The sequence below is a fragment of the Drosophila tropicalis genome, unplaced genomic scaffold, assembly GCF_018151085.1.
Source record: "Drosophila tropicalis isolate 14030-0801.00 unplaced genomic scaffold, ASM1815108v1 contig_593, whole genome shotgun sequence".
Classification (NCBI taxonomy): Eukaryota; Metazoa; Arthropoda; class Insecta; order Diptera; family Drosophilidae; genus Drosophila; species Drosophila tropicalis.
In genome coordinates this window covers 8,657,115-8,675,053 of record NW_027173070.1, presented here as the reverse complement: position 1 = coordinate 8,675,053, position 17,939 = coordinate 8,657,115, and the positions used below count along the sequence as shown (strand labels likewise).

Sequence of the window (17,939 nt, the reverse complement as noted above, 5' to 3'; positions counted from 1 at the left end):
CTGAATGGGTCGACACATTTTCATAACAATTGTAAATTTTGCACGTTGCTCTATTGCGGCTCGACGCCAAACCAAATTGAGATCCAATCTGGTTTGGTTGCACTAAATTATACACACACACACAGTCAACCACAATTGTTTCGAGCAAAAAGTGCATACAAATTAGTGAAATATTTTGCCTGTTTTTGGTCGGCATCTAATCTAGATTTATAGATACATTTACAATTAGCAACGTTGGCATACAGTTTGCCTGCAACTGAGGTATTGCATTGCAGTGCATTGCATTGCATAGGGGTTAAAGTTACATAATCCATAATGGTGCTAAAGTTGTTGCCAGTGTTGCCACAATTTGACTTATGATCAACATCAATTCTAATGCGCCGCCACCGCCGCCTGCAGCTGTCAACATGTCGTTAACAAGTAAGAAAAGAAAAAACTATAGTACAGAAGAAAATCGAGGCTTTTAGATGAAATTGGGCAATCTATTCTCATAGGCACGTGGGCTGAGATTGTTAATCAAAAGGAATGAAAATCATTCAGTTACAGTTGATTGGGTGGCTCATTGGGTGGGCACACCCTGATTACAGTTCACTGTGTTGAACAATTGCTACTGCAAGGTCAAAGTTAAACTCCAATTGATTGTGAAAAAACAACAAAATGAAAAACAGGTGCACACAAATCATATGCTTAGCTCTCTGACAGCGTAAATTGCAGTGTAGTAGCCAGCGTAACTCACAGCAATCATGAGTTAGAGTTTAAGTCTAATTTATGCAATGCCTTCGGACTAATGAAAATTGTCATTTGTTTTCGCCCCCCCCCCCTTCCACCCACCTCGTTTCAGAATGGCCTTGTGAACTGCTACAATAGTTGCCCCTCGACAGATGATTGCTTTCTGCTGGACTCCAAGTCGGGAGACACCTGTTGCCGCCGCTGTAAAGGTGAGTTAACTCTCCAACCTCCTCATTTGCAAGTAGACTGAATTGTCTCTCTTTAAGGTTGCACATTTCGTGGTGTACCCTATGAAAGTGGTGCAGAATGGACTGATCCAGAGGATCCTTGCAAGACATATAAATGCATTGCCAGTGTTGTTACCGAGACAATACAAAAATGTTATTCCCAGTGCGATGACAATCAAATGATGCCACCACGCCCTGGAGAATGCTGTCCGACATGTCAGAGTAAGTTCAGTGTGTCTGTGTGTGTGTGTGTGTGTGTGTGTGTGTGGACTAATATGTAGTCCAACTGGTAGCTAAAACATCATCAGTCACTCACTAAAATTAGCCAGCTAATGCCTCATAATCGTCAGACAAAAGAAAAATATTTGTTCAATAAAACTTTTGAATTTAAATCAAGTTTATATTATGAGCAAGTTTTTACCCTATCGAATAAAAGACACAAAAACAAAACAAAATAGAAGGGTATCTCGTTGTGCGTTTATTTTTGGTTTCTTTTTCTTTTTTTGATTTTCTCTTGTTGTTTTTTCGATTTGCTTTTTTATGGGCTTTAAATGTATCTATTAAGTCCAACAATGTCGCATTGCTTCGTCCCATGGATGAACATGAAATTTTCGCTGTTCGGTTGGCCCGCTTTGGAAACCCGTTTCGGTACGGATTGCTCTCTGATCATCACCCATCAAGAAGCAGCAACATTGCCTTGTGGAAAATTTTCTTGGCTGCCATCCAAATAACAACAAAAACAACAACGAAAAAACATAATAGAAACCATATTCATACTATATAAAAACTCTAAGTCTAATGGGATTTACTTAATGGTTGGTTTGTGTTTGTATTTTGCAGGTTGCAAGATCAATGGCCAGACAGTTGCCGAGGGCCAAGAGGTTGTCGCCTCGATCGATGATCGCTGTTTGCTCTGTCAGTGCAATGAGAATAAACTGAGTTGTGCCAAGAAAACTTGCCCCATATTGCAGTGCCCCAAGACGAAGCAGAAACAACATCCAAATGAATGTTGTCCCCGTTGCACAGAACATCGGGAATTAGTTCCAGTCATAGGTAAGTTAGAAGACACAATCTCAGAAATAGTTTCCATTTTTGATATTCAATCTAATTACAATTTAGGCAAGTGCATCTTTAATAAGGATGTTTACTATGATAAGACACAATTCACACCGGATCGTTGCACAAATTGCACATGCGTGAATGGCACATCCATTTGCCAGCGTGCCACTTGCCCCATTTTAGAGTGTTCACCCGAATTCCAAGAGGATGACGGCTGCTGTCCCCGGTGTGTGGTGGCCGAGGTGAGGAGTGAGTGCACCCATCAGGGCATTACCTATGCCAATAACGAGACCTGGAACATGGGTCCCTGTCGCAGTTGTCGCTGCAATGGCGGCACCATACGCTGCTCCGAGATGCGCTGTCCGCAGGTGAAGTGCCGGGGCAATGAAGAGCTCAAAGTGCCACCGGGTGAGTGCTGTCCCAAGTGTTTAGAGACCGCTGGCACTTGCACAGTCTTCGGCGATCCCCACTTCAAGACGTTCGATGGCAAATTCTTTAGTTTTCAAGGCAGTTGCAAGTACTTGCTGGCCGCCGATTGCCTAAACCATAACTTCTCCATACGACTGACCAATGATGGGCGCGGCACAAAACGTTCCAGCTGGCCGAAGACTGTTACTTTGAAGTTGGGCAACTTACGCATCAATCTGGGTCAAAAACTGAGGGTCAAGGTGAATGGAACTCGAGTCCTGTTGCCGTATGTAAACGATGCGGTGACCATTGAACGTTTGCCCGAAGGTGGCATAATGTTGCGCTCCAAACTGGGTCTGGCCATCGAATGGGATGGCAGTAATAACTTCCTGCAGATCTCGGTGCCGGCTCATTATAAGCATCGGTTGTGTGGCCTTTGCGGGAATTACAATGGCAGCGTGCGGGACGATTTAACAGGACGTGATGGACGACAGCACGGGGACAATGAGGTCTGGCATTTCGCAAACTCCTGGAAGGTGGGCGGACTCAAGTCCTGTTCGCGTCCAAGAGAGCATCGTAATGTGGCTGCCACGCTCACATGCAATAAGCGCAAGTCGAGTTTCTATTGCCGCCCGCTGAGTCAATCGTCAGTATTTGGTAAATGTGATAATAGAGTAAATCCTGACAATTATATAGAATCATGTCGCATGGATGTCTGCGAGTGTCCTTCGGGTAATTGCCATTGCGATAGTTTTGCCGCCTATGCCCATGAATGTCGACGTTTGGGTATAAATTTGCCAGATTGGCGAACGGATACCAATTGTCCTGCTGCTGGCGGTTGGCGAAGAAATGTGACTATAGCTCAATTCAGGGGTAATCATCTCTATGGTGATCCTGATTTTGGTGGCTTGAAAGCACGTCGACGCAAGCAGCAACAACAACAACAGCAGCAGCAGCAACATCAACAGCAGCAACTGCATCGACGGCAGCAACATCAACACAACAACAACAACCATCAACAGAACCAACTGCTGGACAATGAGTTCATTAAGAAGCATGTGCCACATAGCCTGCTGCAGCCGCGTGCGCCGGATCGCACGCCGCCACCGCTCCATTAGAGACTAGACGATAATTTAGTTAAAATTCCTCCCATGCCAACGATCCCAAACCCCAACAAAACCCCCCAACAAATCTCCCCCCCCTCATTTGCCACCATGACACAGCACCAGTATTACGCTAAGCATGATTAAAACTTCCCTGCCCCCCCCGCCACACTCCCTTCCATCTTCCACTCTGGTGTGCCCTTTCCCCACTTCTCCCCCTCTCGGCTAGAATTGCATCTCATATATATTATTCACATTCACATACGAACAAAGAGTTCGCCATTTACTTAAGTTTAAGTTTTATTTATTTTAGCTTATAGTTCATCGGGAATTTCTACTTAAGTTGTAACTATAAAAACATATTATTAACTACTTATATTTTAAATTTATATCGTTTTTTAGTTAATTATGCTACATCCTAAACTTAATGCTATAACTACTACAACTACTACATATACATACATATATAAACATAAAACAAAAATCTACTATTATATGAGAGAATTGCACAAAACAGTATTCTTTGCTTAGTTAAACAAACCAACAAACAAAAAACTCACACACAAAAACAAATAACAAAAAACTAATCAAAAGGAACAAATCGCTTAAAACAAAAGAAAACTCTTCCCGCTACCCCTAAACTAAATGCTGGAAATTCAATCTCGAAGAAAAACTCACTCAATAGTTAGGAAAATTCTATGGAAACTCCATGGCCGTATTGCTTTTTACTCTATATACTTATGTACTTCCACCTACTTAACTTAACTACTTAAATCTATTGAAAATAATACTTACCATAAAAACAAAAAACAAACAAAAACTGTGTTAATAATACATATATATTTATATATCTCTAGACAACTTATGTAGGGATTCACTACCAGTTCCATTTGCCATTTACAACTTAATCCAAAATTGAAAGGAAATTATATTAAATTAAGTAAAATGTCTACTTACCATATATGTACTATCTACTGGATCTGTAAATGTTATAAAACAAATTTAACAAAAAAGCAAAACAAAAAGAAAAGAAACAAAATTAAGAAAAACAATTTAAAGAAATTTGAAAACAAACAATGAAAATGCAAAAACTCAAATAAAAATAATTAAAATGAAATAAAAATTTTCAAATAACTTTTTTATTGTGAAAAGTGGCGAAAAGGGAAAGGAAATATAGCAAATTTGCTTCGCGTATTGGAAAAACTTTCTTTCATTGAAATATTTGAAAAGAGGGAAAAATTAAAGCTAAAGTTAACTTTGGCGTTAAATAAACTGAATTTTTCTTTAGAAACTTTCTTGGAATTAGCTTCCAATTTAATACTCTTTTGTATGAAAATTTTGTTAAAAAAAAAATGAAGAGAAATCTAAGATGGTATTCTTAGTTGAAAAAATGTTTGTTAGCTTTTAATTTTGTTTTCTAGTTCAAAAGGTTTGAAATTGAAAATACTCTACAAGATGTTTTTGTGAGGCAATGTTTTCGTACCACAATCCTTTTCATTATCCTCGTCGGGGTTTTTATGCAAAACTTAAAGCAAAGATACAGCCCGTATTTCTGAACCGATTTTAATGAAACAATGTGCGATCGCTGAAGAATTCTTGCCATTCTGGTCCTAAATTCATGAAGAATTTTACGATTTTTAATAAACGCAATTTTTGAACGGCTGCCATTTTGTCACAACAAATTCTGAGTGTAAAGTCAGCGTAAACTTTTAGTTCAGGCGATTGTTCATTGAGTTATCCTTTTTTGGCTAACTTTTAGAGTTCGAGAACTTTTTGAATATTTTTTCAGTTTCAGTAATAAAGAAAACACTAATTCTAAAAATTATTTCCCTATTACACCTTTTCTTAAAATGAGTTTTGAAAAACAGGCTCCCTACTAAGAATAGCCCCTACATAAGTTTCAATTTTTAGTTCCTTACCATTTTTAAATTATATTCAACCTGAAGTATTGAAAATATATCTAGTGTCTTTTATGAATCTTGAAACTAAAATGACCCAAGTTCTTCTAAAACTTGCAAATGCCAAAAATAGCACAGAATTTGAGAAAGCCAAAGCCAACATCTAACTTGTGTATGAGATTTTGAAAGTAAGCATCTTTTTCCGCCATGACTGTCTAATTTTTGAACTTCTAGAGATACTCACAAACTTTTGGAATTATCAAACTTTAATAATCTGACATGGGAGTCCCCCTCTCGTTGGATACGTATGTGTGTACTTACAATAATAGATACAGGTCACTGATTTCCTGTTGTTAATTTATTGTCGAGAGAAGCAATTAACAATTCCCCCACAAAAAAATATGCAATCCTACACTTTACAGACGCTATCACTATGCAAGTGCCCTTGGCTGGAAGATGGTGTTTATTATGTTGTTCGAGTTGTGGTGATGGTGGAGATGGCAATGGAGGCATCAGTTTCACAGGCACGAACAATGACGACACTGCGTCTAGGGTAGAGTCCCACATCAGAGTATCATAGTGGAGACGGTTAAAGTCACGGAAGGAAGTGAGCTGTGTGAGTGCCAGCAGTTACCAAGGGCTTGACAAAAACGCACACACACACACACACACACACACACACATATATAGGGAAAACCAAACAGAGTTTCAGTCTGGGTGGTGGGCATCAAATTACCACAGGCAAATGCCAATTTATGCTTGTTTGCTTAGCAATAATTGTCTTAAAGTTGTCGCTGTCGTTTCGTTTCGTTTCGTCTAGGGTTCGCTTCAGGGATTGGATTGGAGTGTGTGGAGAGTGGCGTGTGGAGTGAAACAAGACGGCAACATTGTCCGTAATTTGAACATGCCACAAGCTGCCGTCGATCGACAAATTCTTGGAAACATACAATACTCACAAAGCTCGTAAATTTAACATCGGACGTCGATTGTTGGCAGCGATTTAAACTGAAATTACAGCGCCAACCATTGAGAAAAGCCACCAAGCACCAAGCCAGCAGCACCACCATCGGAACACTAGACACCACGCAGCGGCAGACACGTGCATGGCATCAATAACTAGATGATGTGAGTAGAGACAATGACGATGACGACGACGACGATGATTCCAATTCTCGATCATTTGCTGTCGTTCAAGAGAATCGATCTAATGCCCAAGACATCTGAGTCTTGTTCTTCCGTGTGTCTCTGTCTCCCTCTCTGCCTCTTGGCCTGGTGTGACGCGTGCCCTGTCCTTATCAGGCGCTAACCTGTCCATATTGGCAAGACATAGCTAGGTAGCTGGTCCCTGATCATCAGGGGAATCTCTCTCTCTGTGTGTGTGTTTAGCTTTCTTTGAATGGTTATGCTTAGTGTGGCGCCATGGCGTGCGCCAAATTTGGCATTTGGTGAAATGTTTGCTCGGGCCGCCGCCGACAAGTGGCTGGTTTGACTGCATTTATCCAACCCTCCCGCCTGCCTTTCCCCCTTCGTTTCCGATTTGAAACTTCAAAAACTGTGAACAGTGGTGCAAGGCCATTTGAAATTTGATCTGATGAATCACGAGTCATTTATCAATCCCTGGCAAGTGGCCCTTCGATGGCCAGCCAGTAACAAGGACAAAAGGACTCATGCATCATCTCAGAGACTTCGGGTCTTTTGGTCCTTGGTCCTTTGGGGCGCTCTTAAGTGTGCATAAGCGAGTGGAAACGCATGAATCATTGGGTTAGCCAATCTGTGTGGGAGTATCTGTCGCCGCTACCATTAGCGCATATGTCAGCAGTCCAAGGGCTGCATTATCCATACAGAGAGGGTGGCCCACGCAATTCCTAACATAAACACTTGAAATGGAATGGCATAGAAGCCTTATTTATGGCTGAAACTCATCCGGTTTACCCAACATTTCTGTCATTCTAACAATCAATTGTGGAAATAAATTAAAGCATACTCTTTGGCGCTGACCTCAATGGGGGGAGCGCCCCCAAAGTGAGATGAGACTTCTGAAAGACCCATTTACACTGATACACGTCAATTCATAACGAAATCTCTGAAATAAGCAATAAAATAAATGAAATATGTCCAAAATCAATTCATTTTTCTACCCACACTGACAAGTTTAATCAAAGTAAAATTTAACATAGCAGTAAAAGAAATAAATAAGAATGAAATTTGAAATTGACAATAAGTTAAATTTACTTTAGGTGTGACCCAAAACAAGTTCTACGATTAATCGTGAATTTCCATGATTTCATATCCTTAGAGCTGTCCCATGAGTTAATTATGAGCCTAACCAGATGGACAACAAGTTAATTTCTCTGCAGAATGATTGGTCTAACTTAATTCATTTCAAGAATATAAATGAGATATTTTCATAATCATAAGTTTGTGATTATTATTATATTAAAATTCTATGAGAAAAACAATATGTTTAATTTAGTCTAAGAACAAAATCTCTATTGAGATTTTGAGAAGTGTGTTAAATACATATTTTTTTATCCAAAAGTTAATTTTTAAAACTATACAATAGAAACTAAAGTAATTTTAAACAAACTCAAAAATCTATAATAATTTTAAGCTCTTAGGTCTAATTAAGTTTAATTGTCTCTTAAAAAAGTCTTTGAATATGAAAAGAAAGAAATTGAATATAATTCTTTTAATAAGGATAAACATTTGGTTGATCTTACTGAAGAAGATGGATATTCCCCAGTAGAACAAGGACACAAATTTGATTTGAACTTGAAGTTTTCCAAAAGGATCCTCCAAAATAAGCCCATTTGAGATAAGATTAAAATGTCTTAAGCATCTAAACAGGATTTTAATTGAGCTAAGAAATTTAATATTCAATTGGTTTATTATTATAAAATTGGGAATGGAAATAATCCACTTTTTCAAGTTAATTTTGGAATTTCTTACAAGATGGAGGATATAAACTTATGTATAAGACAATCTACACGAAGTTTTAATTGGAATAGTTTCGTTGTATAGAAAATTTCATATAAATATTAACCAGAATTCATCAAAACCAACTTATTCAACTTTATTTTTTGCAGTGTATGAAAACAAATTGCAATTGAATTGCACTTTCTCACAAAGTTCTCACAGCTTGTAACATTTTTGCATAATTGCAACTGAAACTTTGACATAGTAAACATTGTGTAATTGCTGGAATACTTACTTATATGTATACAATATGGAGGAGATAAATAACATATTGGTTTTTACTGGTTTTGTGGAGAGGCAGCAGCCCCCCATGGTGAACTCTCCCCCCCTCTGCTACTTGTCACTTTGTCATCGCTCATCTGTCATCTCTGTGTGTAAGCCATAAAAGATACAAATATCTGTGAGAAGTTTTGTTTATAGTTTTTGCTATTGGCTTGTATAAATAAGTGAATGAATTGTTAAAATTAATGAGATGTTTCTCTCCTCCTCCTCCCTGTCTCTCCAAGAAGAGTCTCTTGTTCTAGCCTGGGTGTCTTCTGATTCTTATTGATTTTGACTGAATTTAATTTGCAATCAAGTATTCAGTGTTGTCTCTAATGGCTGTGGCGTGTGCGTTTGTGGCTTGTTTTCTTTTAGGGGCTGAAATTAATTACCCCAAATGATCGATCCATTGGCCAATTTAAATAATTAGTTTTGGCTGGGTGAAAGGCTAATGCAAAGGATTCTCAGAGAACCACAGACAAACGGGCGACTCTCGACATACCAGCAAAAACAAAATTCGATTCATTTCGTTTATTAACACTTTTTTCCTTTTTATGATAATTATTAATTAATAATATGAAATTAATATCTTTTGTTTGATGCAAATGAATGAAATGCGTTTGTGTTGACAATCTTTTGCCTTATACTCCACTCCAATCGGCAGTAAGTACTTAAGACGAGAAGGAGAGGTGGAAGGAGGATGACGAGGCAAATAATTAATTGCAATTATGCAAAAAAATAAATAAAATAAAATAAAATATATACATATATATGTACAAATGTGAATTATGACGGAAGTTGTCGTATATCGTATAAGGCAATCAGTATTAAGTATTGATTGCAATTATCTAATCGGATTCTCAATTAACTGTCATCATCAATGCGCAGTGAATATGAATATATAAACAAAATCATGTTGTTCACGAGTATATATAGCTATACATTGATAGCTTGCATTATATATTCAAGATTTACATCAGCTTTTAGGGCAAATCAATTAGCACTAATCCAGAAATAAAAAACTATTCCTTTTAGCATAAATCTCTTTGTTTTTAAAGTCAATTGACAGCTTTGTATTTGCCGATATTTCCATAAGTCGCCTTAACAAAATTTTGGTCTAAATATGTTTTGTTAGCCAACAATAAAAGTCAAATCGAAACTCTTTTCAAGCAATTAATTTAACGCCTACAAAACGAGATAAGTAGCTGCTTGTTTCCCATAGAAATCAATATACATACATACATATATATATATAAACTTATATATATACGATTTATATATATGCATAATGCTATAGATCGTCTTAACGATCCCATAAAACTTTTAACGAGCTCGTGGCAACACAATCATCTCACATAATGATGATCCGCAATGTGATCTGTATTCTCTTTTGCATTTCTTTTTGTATAATGACAAAAAAAGAAAAAGAAACATTTACAAAGTATTATTCAGTTTTTGTTTTGGGTGATGGTGTTAGGGTGGAGGGGGAAATTTCAGTTCGGGAAGAATCACATCTCTTCCCTGCTGTCCAGTCACTGCTCTCACCCTCAAATTAATATTTATATTTATTATCATTATTTTGTATAAACTCGTTCTTAGCCGTTTTGTTCTAAACGTGTTAGAAAGGCTTGGCTTGGCCCGACTTGGCTTAGCTTGACTTTGGTTTTGTCGAATTGGCAATAGAATCGAGAGAAATATATACGTATATATAGGTAGGTAGGTAGGTAGATTTCTATATGGCTATATATATGAAAGAGTTAGTTAGCACACTCTCGTTAGGTTTCGCTCGGTCAAAGCTGGAGTCTGTCTGTCTGATAAGTTGCTGGTCATTCGGACGGAAACATTCAATAAAGACGGCCACGCGCAGTTGATCAGTTTCTTATTTGGAAAGTTAGACAATTGCTGCGAAGTCTTGGAATCTTTCCTTCACACATTAATTTTTTGGATTTTTGCCGGTTTCAATATCATTATCGAAATGTCAAAACTGTTAACATCAATTGTCTGCGTGGCCATTTGCCATTTGTTAAACATTCAATTGACAGTTGCTAAAGATTTAGGCTGGTGTGATCCTAGTCTATGTGAGAATGGTGCGAAACATGTTGCCTGTCGGAATAATGGTGTAAGATATCTAAAAAGTGAAAGGTCCTTTAAGGAATTATACAATTTGTGCGTTTGTGTTTAGCATTTTCATAGACGTTGTCAGCCAGATGCCTTTCAAGTGGATATATCAAAGCATAAGGCCTACATGTTACATGCCCACAATAAGAGGCGTAACTTTTTGGCTCTCGGCAAAGTGCCAGGATATTATCCAGCTGCTCGTATGGCCACCATGGTGAGTTTACTCTGCCGCACAACTTAAGGATATGCCTTACTAAGCAACCCCGCCCTCTGACAGGTCTGGGACGATGAACTGGAATACCTATCCATGCTGAATACTCGCACTTGTGTTCTCGATCACGATGATTGCCATAATACATATCGATTTGCAACATCGGGACAAAATTTGTGTGCCGTGTGGAGAGATCGTAATCCGCATACGAATGTAACCAGTTTGGTTGACGAAGTTTTGGGCTTGTGGTTCAATGAATATCCACTGATCGATAGCTCATTCATTGACAGATTTCGTGTGACGCCCATTTTGTAAGTTTTCTCGTTATGACACACTACTTAGAAGGATGTTTGTAATCCAATGGGTTTCATCTCTTGATCTTTTAGTGAGGATTACGGTCATTTTGCTGAAATGGCTGTGGATAAGAACTATGCTGTTGGTTGTTCTATTATGCGTTTTACACGTCCTGATTATCCTTCGGTTTATATATTTAATTTTGTTTGCAATTACGCTTCGATCTATGCCTTAGATGCTATTGTCTATGAAAAAGGATATCCCACTTCCCGTTGCCATACAGGACGTAATCCCTTCTATCCGGGTCTCTGCTCAACGCGTGAGGAATTCGATCCAAATTGGTGATCATCATCATTATCATCATCTGCCTCATCATGATCATTAACATTATTTACATTCAGGTTGAACTGCCAAGTATTCTCTGTTGATTTTAGTTGTAGTTCTTTGTATATATAAAAATTTAATTTTTTTTAATAATACATAATAATAAACAATGATGGAATTAATATATTCTTTGCATAATTTATTTAAATTCTAATCATTGCTGGCATCACTGACATAATAAGCTGTTTCAGTTGACTCTTTGACCCAACTCAGTCTGGGTCCGTCACAAATTAAATAAATATTAATATATTTATAGATTTTTTTTTTTTTTTTTTTTGTGGCTAATTAGAATTTAAAATTTTGTTTTAAGCCATCATTAGTTCAGATATGTATAAGAAACACCAACTTGTCTACAAAGAAAGCCAAGATGGCGAGAGGCCGAGGGTGGCGGAAAGAGGCAGGTTCTTTGATGGCATCAGAACTTTCGTTTATTGTTCTTCTCATCATCATCTTTATCATGATAATCAACAACAGATCTGGCAATATGCCGAAGCCATCATAAACACATCTTGTTTAAATAACAATATATGCAAATTTTGTTTAAACTTTTATTTGATTTGTGTGTTGGTGTCGTCGCTTCAGCTGCTGCTGCTGCTTTAAAACCAGTATGCAGAATCTTAAATTAAATACGCAGATGCAAAGCATCCAATTCGAAATAAGGAACAGGAATACATATTGTATTTAGGTATATACAAAATGCATTTACATATTGATATTGTGACTTATTGTTAGAGTTGAAGATACTCAATTGGGTCAATGTCACAACAGCCTTGACTATCAACCAAAAGTTTTGTCTCTTTGTAGATAAAATTTATAAATGAAAATAACCTAATTTTACATATTTTTAGTAATTAATCATCTATATTTGAAAATGATTAATTACTTGCTTCTAAACTAATTCCTTTCATCAGTAATGTTTTCTTTTTGGTATATATTTTTTAATGTGGAGCAGTCAGTGAACTGAACGCCCACATAACTAACTTTTTGTCAGCTTAAATGGCCATAAAAAGTTTTGAACTTGAACTTGAATTTGAATTTGAATTTGACTTTGGCTTAAATGCCGGTCTAAACAAACAAACAATAAAGGAAAATCAAGTTTAATGAAATAAGCTTGAGCTGATGTCAAGAGTAACAAAGATTTTTTATATAAATAGAGGAGCGTGGCACATCTTTTACTTCATTTCACAGTCTAGAATTGCTACGTTTAGTCTTAACCATTTCACTAGCTCGAATGGACGCCTAACTCTAAGTTAGGAGTTCACTTAACTTTAGTTTTTATTATGTTAAACTTTTCCTAGAAGTCGCGGCAGCTTGCCGACTTTAATTTAGATGTGAATGCTCTTCAGCTTAATGGAAACAAAGAGAAAACCACCAAATTAAACAAAAAAAAAACACAAAAACGAATATTAAATAATGATTCATAAAACGTCGCTTGACCTGTCTCAACCACAGACTGAGTCTCAGACTGAGACTGAAACTGAGTCTGAGACTGAGTCTGAGCTGGCTGGCAGGCAGCATATTGGGAAAACAAACAACAAGATTTCCAAAAATAAATTTCAATACCGAAAAAATTTCAATATAAATATTGCCGGTAAGTGATCAGGATTTGCATTAAAGCATTAACGCACAACGCCAGAGGATGAAGACGTTTTGCCAGTTACTCATCATCATATTCACTTTTTTGGCCATTAAATCATGTATAAGCCAGCCCTTATCCTGGTGTGATCCCGCCCTTTGTTCCCCGGGAAAAACTCATGTTGCCTGCAATAATAATGGGGTAAGTACATTGAGGCAGAGGGAATGCATTCCAGTTCCTAACTTAAGGACTTATTTCTCGCCAGGAATTCAATGAGAACTGCTCACCGGATGCTGTTATGATCAATATGAAACCCTATCGTGATTTTATACTCCATGAGCATAATAAGCGTAGGAATTTCATCGCCTCTGGTTCGTTGCCGGGTTATTATCCGGCTGCTCGCATGGCCACCATGATCTGGGATGAGGAATTGGAATATTTGGCTACACTCAATCTAAAGACCTGCAATTTGGATCACGATGATTGCCATGATTCATATCGTTTCCGGAATTTGGGACAAAACCTATCTGGGGTAGATCGTTTCCGCAATTGGCCCATGAATGTGACCAATCTTATAGAGCAATCCATGGGTCTCTGGTTTGGTGAATACAATGTGATTGATAACAGTTATATAACCAACTTTCGTGTGGTCAATGATCTGTGAGTTAATTAACAAATGAGATCCATTAAAGGGATTACTATATTGTATTACCTATCTTTTTTGCAGCGAAAAGTATGGCCACTTTGTGGAGACTGTAGTGGATCGGAATACTCATGTTGGCTGTGCCATGATGCGTTTCACCAGACCCGACTATCCATTCCTTTACATCTACAATACGGCCTGCAATTATGCCAGTGTCTATGCCATTGGGGTTCCTGTCTATAAAGTGGGTGAACCCGCTTCTGAATGCAACACTGGTTCGAATCCTTCTTATCCAGCTCTTTGCTCTGCCAAGGAAGTATTTAATCCCAATTATAATTTATTTTAAAATTAATATTTTAAATATCTAAGAAACAAACAAATGACCAAAGAATATATGCACATGTTTAATTAATTGAACTTTCTTTTGAAGTTGTATCTGTTGATTTATTTCTCAAGTTTTATAATTTATTTGCTTTTGTCGCACGTTTTTGCGAGAGCTGAATTTAATTTGGCATCTTGCTAATTGCCATTCATTTATTATTTTCATCGGAAACAGCCAACACCAACACCAAAATGAACAGTGAGCCAAATAAGGTTTAATCTTAATCTTAATCAAGGGGCAGTGATCCATGAGCCCAAACTAAATTAATGCAGCATATTCTTTGGGAACTATAGAACCTATTAGACTCATCTGGAGAAGATGATGTATTCCAACAGCAAATTGAGTTAAAATGTTGAATATCAAATCCATAACCCTTGAACCCTTAACTAAATATTCGCAGCATACTTTTGGGAACTTTAAAAGCCCGTTAAACTGATTAACAATCAAGAACAAGATGTTGGAATTTTTAACATTAAACGCATCCAAACCTTAAGCATCGGTCTACCAATCCTAGCACCTTGATGCCTTTACTTAATATTCGCAGCATACTTTTGGGGAACTTCCTTGGTAGTGGGAATTGCTAGAGAAAAGACTATTGCTTCAAGGAGAAAGACCACTTTTTTCCCGTATTTGCTCCTTTTAGAAAAGAATATTTATGCAGCGGGTGAAAATGAGTTTTCTTTTTTAAGTATCTCAAAGTACACACAGATCTTAAGTATGCGTTGAAATGTCTAACAAAAGTTTAAAGAGTATACCTTTAATTTTTTTTTCTATCAATGCTTTAGTTGAATACAGAATTTCAAGGAATTAACACATTTATTTTTGTAATTGTCGAACTTCTAATCCTTTACTACAAAAAGACATAGAAAACCAGGATCATGGCTCATGCTGAGCAGCCTACCCAAGACACACAAGCGGTTCTCATAACAGGTGAACCCAAAATCGTTGTTCCGAACTTAATTGGCGACGGCTATTCCTTCGAGCATTGCATGTTTTCCCGTGCCATGTTGGCTGAAGGTAAAAAAGTGGAACGTAGCTTGGAGATGTCAAGGGAGAATCCCTTGCTACATGAAGCCCGCGTCGACATAGCCATTGCGGATGAGTTGAAGGAGGTGAAACGTGAAGAGGTTGTGGAACAAAAGAGACGCCAGCAATTGCGCAGCAATAACCAAGAATTGCGTGAATTATCCGAGCATTTGAAATTGGCTGCCATTTCAAAAGATTTATCTGAGCATATAGGAGACTTCTTCAAGACCCGTCTGCAGATTGAAAAATCCAAGGCCCAAAGCCAAAAAGAGGCTGAGTTTGAGCGACTCAAGTTTCTGGATGATGTAAACATACAATATCTGAAACTGAAGGAGCAACAGATAAAACTTCATGATGCTCTAGCTGCCCAAATGGCACAGAAACAACAACGTCGCAAGCAGGAATGCCTTCAGACCCTGGCCGATCGGGAAAGTCGCATAGCTATGCAGCGCAAGGTTGAGAAAGAAGACAGTGCCAAGCTAGCCCTACAACAGAAGGTCAAGGTCCAAAAGCTTCAGGAAATGGACAAGTTTATAGAAGAGAGAAAGGCTTTCAAGAAGTTACAGTATAAACAGGCCGAGGAAGATTTGAAAAAGAATCTAGAAACCCAGAACCATATGGATGATCGCAAAAAGAAACTTGATGAGGAACGTCTTGAGATAAGGCGCAAGCAAGAGGAGATTAGCCAACTGTTGGGTCAACAGGTCTGTAAGCTGGAAACTGAGAAACGCCAGAAAGATAACTTGCTGCTGGACCTACTCGAGTCGGAGCACAATGCCAAGGAAGAAGCACGTGTTCGCCAGCAACAGCAGCAAATTGCATTTGATCGCATGCGAGCCAAAGGTGAACTTGAATCCTATCGCCATCAGGTGCAGCAACGCAACATGTATCAAGAGGAACAAAAGCGTCTGGAAGTGGTTGCTAGGAAAGCCGACTCGGTGGACAATCAAGAGGCAATCGACAGGCAACAAAAACTACAGGATTTTAAGAAACGCAAAGATTATGGTAAAATGCTATTATCCATGATCGAGGATAATCAGCGCAAACGGGCCCAAGTTTTGGCTGAAGATGCTGAGTTTTTCAATATGAAAGCCAAAGAAGATAAGGAGTTACGTGAGCGCGTTCATCAAGAGCGTATTGCAATGTTGAATGCTGTTCCGCAAGCTGTTCTACGCTATTTGCCCAATAACGTGCTATCTGATGAGGACCGTGCCCACTTTGACATTCCCAAAGGCAAGAAATAGGGCGGCCGTGATGCCTCCTAGCCTCTTAACCTCGAACTAAATTTAAAATTTTAATTTTGGCTATTGTTAATTAAGAAATTTTCTGGAAAAAAACCTTTTAGACTGCATTGAGATGGTTGGCTATATGTTTCCCATAAAATAAATCACACATACATATGCGTAAACAAAGAAAATATATATAGTGGTTCAATATTTTAAAAGAGTTTCAAATTGTCAATTTCAAAAATCTATTTTGGTTTCAGATCATAGAGTTTATTGCATACTTCCAGGATCATGAATTCTTTGATTTCTGAATTTTTTCCAAATGTTTCTCACAAAGTATCTGCTGTACCTGCCCCCCCTGATCCCTGTTTTTCAAAGTATAGATTAAAAAGAAACGCTCAAGCTCACATACTGAAGACATGTTTGTAAATAGTGTGGTTCTAGCCTTGTAACTGCCATATTTTAAAGTTAAAATGGAAGACCATTTGCCTGTTTTTAGTCTATTTGTCCATCTCTCCAATCTCTCAAAGAAATATTTCAATTAAACAAAATTTACCCACCTAAACAAAGTCAATATTAAGTATTAAGTACTAGTCAAAAGGATCCCACTAAGGCCCTATGAAAAAACAATGGTCTCTTTTCAACTATGTAAAAAAAAACCTTATGTAAGAATAGCAGATTTAAGCACTGATGAGTATAAGGAAAAGGGCAATCTTCGCTTCCATTTCCTTAAATTCTTTGAAATTTTCCCACTGTAAATTAAGGCCTGATTTCATTTCAACTAAAAACGTGTTGGTAATTAAGTTAAAAATAGATACACAGAAATAGACAATTTAATAATAAACAAATGAACGATTTGAGTCTATTTGGGTCAATCGTCGACCTAATCTAAAATTAAATCTGGGTTCTTAGGTAATTAAGTTATTCGAGTCAATTTCAAATTTAAGCTTACCCTTCCCTCACCATGAAGGACTCACAATAAAATCATTTCACACGTTTTGTGATATAAATGATTTCCGATTTGTACTTAATCATGCATGCGATTGACCTATGTATGTATCATGCATTCAGAAATTTGAAATATTTTCCATATTGAGAAATAAACACATTAATTGTTAATGACGAGATCGTATTAAGAAAGCTGCTAATATCAATCAGATGCAATCCGAAAAAATAAAACCAGAAATCATTTGATATGGATGGTGGAGGATTAATGGTGAGCAGGTGAGGAGGAGGAGGAGGAACCAGTCATAGAATGTAAATAATTCACTCAATTGTCGCCAATTTACGACTCGTCGCATTGTTTGGAGGGGACTAGAGCAGCAGATATTCAGATTCATATATAACTTACATCTTCATGGGTGTGCCCCTTTGGGCTCTGTGTGGGATTTGCAGACTAGATCTTGGGCAGACAAGAC

At 37.7% G+C, this 17,939-nt stretch overlaps 4 protein-coding genes across 5 annotated transcripts in view; all 4 read left to right on the top strand.

Annotated features, from left to right (window-relative positions):
- Positions 1 to 3,602, top strand: part of cv-2 (crossveinless 2) — a 34,219-nt gene extending 30,617 nt beyond the window's left edge. Inside the window, exons 4-7 of the mRNA XM_068289386.1 lie at positions 842 to 938; positions 996 to 1,178; positions 1,797 to 2,009; positions 2,076 to 3,602. Coding sequence (XP_068145487.1) covers positions 842 to 938; positions 996 to 1,178; positions 1,797 to 2,009; positions 2,076 to 3,541 — 1,959 coding nt within the window. The 3' untranslated portion in view covers positions 3,542 to 3,602. The remainder of the gene's footprint in view (positions 1 to 841; positions 939 to 995; positions 1,179 to 1,796; positions 2,010 to 2,075) is intronic.
- A 6,849-nt stretch (positions 3,603 to 10,451) lies between these two features.
- On the top strand, positions 10,452 to 11,777 carry LOC137577561 (antigen 5 like allergen Cul n 1). Of its 2 annotated transcripts, none has more exons than XM_068291056.1 (4): positions 10,452 to 10,780; positions 10,844 to 10,993; positions 11,057 to 11,301; positions 11,377 to 11,777. In XM_068291056.1, exons 1-4 carry the CDS (start codon positions 10,637 to 10,639, stop codon positions 11,627 to 11,629), a joined length of 792 nt encoding a protein of 263 aa, XP_068147157.1. In that variant the 5' UTR covers positions 10,452 to 10,636; the 3' UTR covers positions 11,630 to 11,777. The 2 variants fall into 2 exon arrangements, with proteins under 2 accessions (XP_068147157.1, XP_068147158.1); XM_068291057.1 differs by having other exon boundaries at positions 10,628 to 10,780; positions 10,855 to 10,993.
- Positions 11,778 to 13,307: 1,530 nt separating this feature from the next.
- LOC137578083 (venom allergen-1) lies at positions 13,308 to 14,233 on the top strand. The gene is made up of 3 exons (XM_068291731.1): positions 13,308 to 13,445; positions 13,510 to 13,904; positions 13,972 to 14,233. The coding sequence occupies exons 1-3, from the start codon at positions 13,308 to 13,310 to the stop codon at positions 14,231 to 14,233; spliced, it is 795 nt and encodes a 264-aa protein (XP_068147832.1).
- Positions 14,234 to 15,147: 914 nt separating this feature from the next.
- LOC137578082 (meiosis-specific nuclear structural protein 1-like) lies at positions 15,148 to 16,539 on the top strand. The gene has a single exon (XM_068291730.1). The coding sequence runs from the start codon at positions 15,148 to 15,150 to the stop codon at positions 16,537 to 16,539; it is 1,392 nt and encodes a 463-aa protein (XP_068147831.1).
- Positions 16,540 to 17,939: the final 1,400 nt, after the last annotated feature.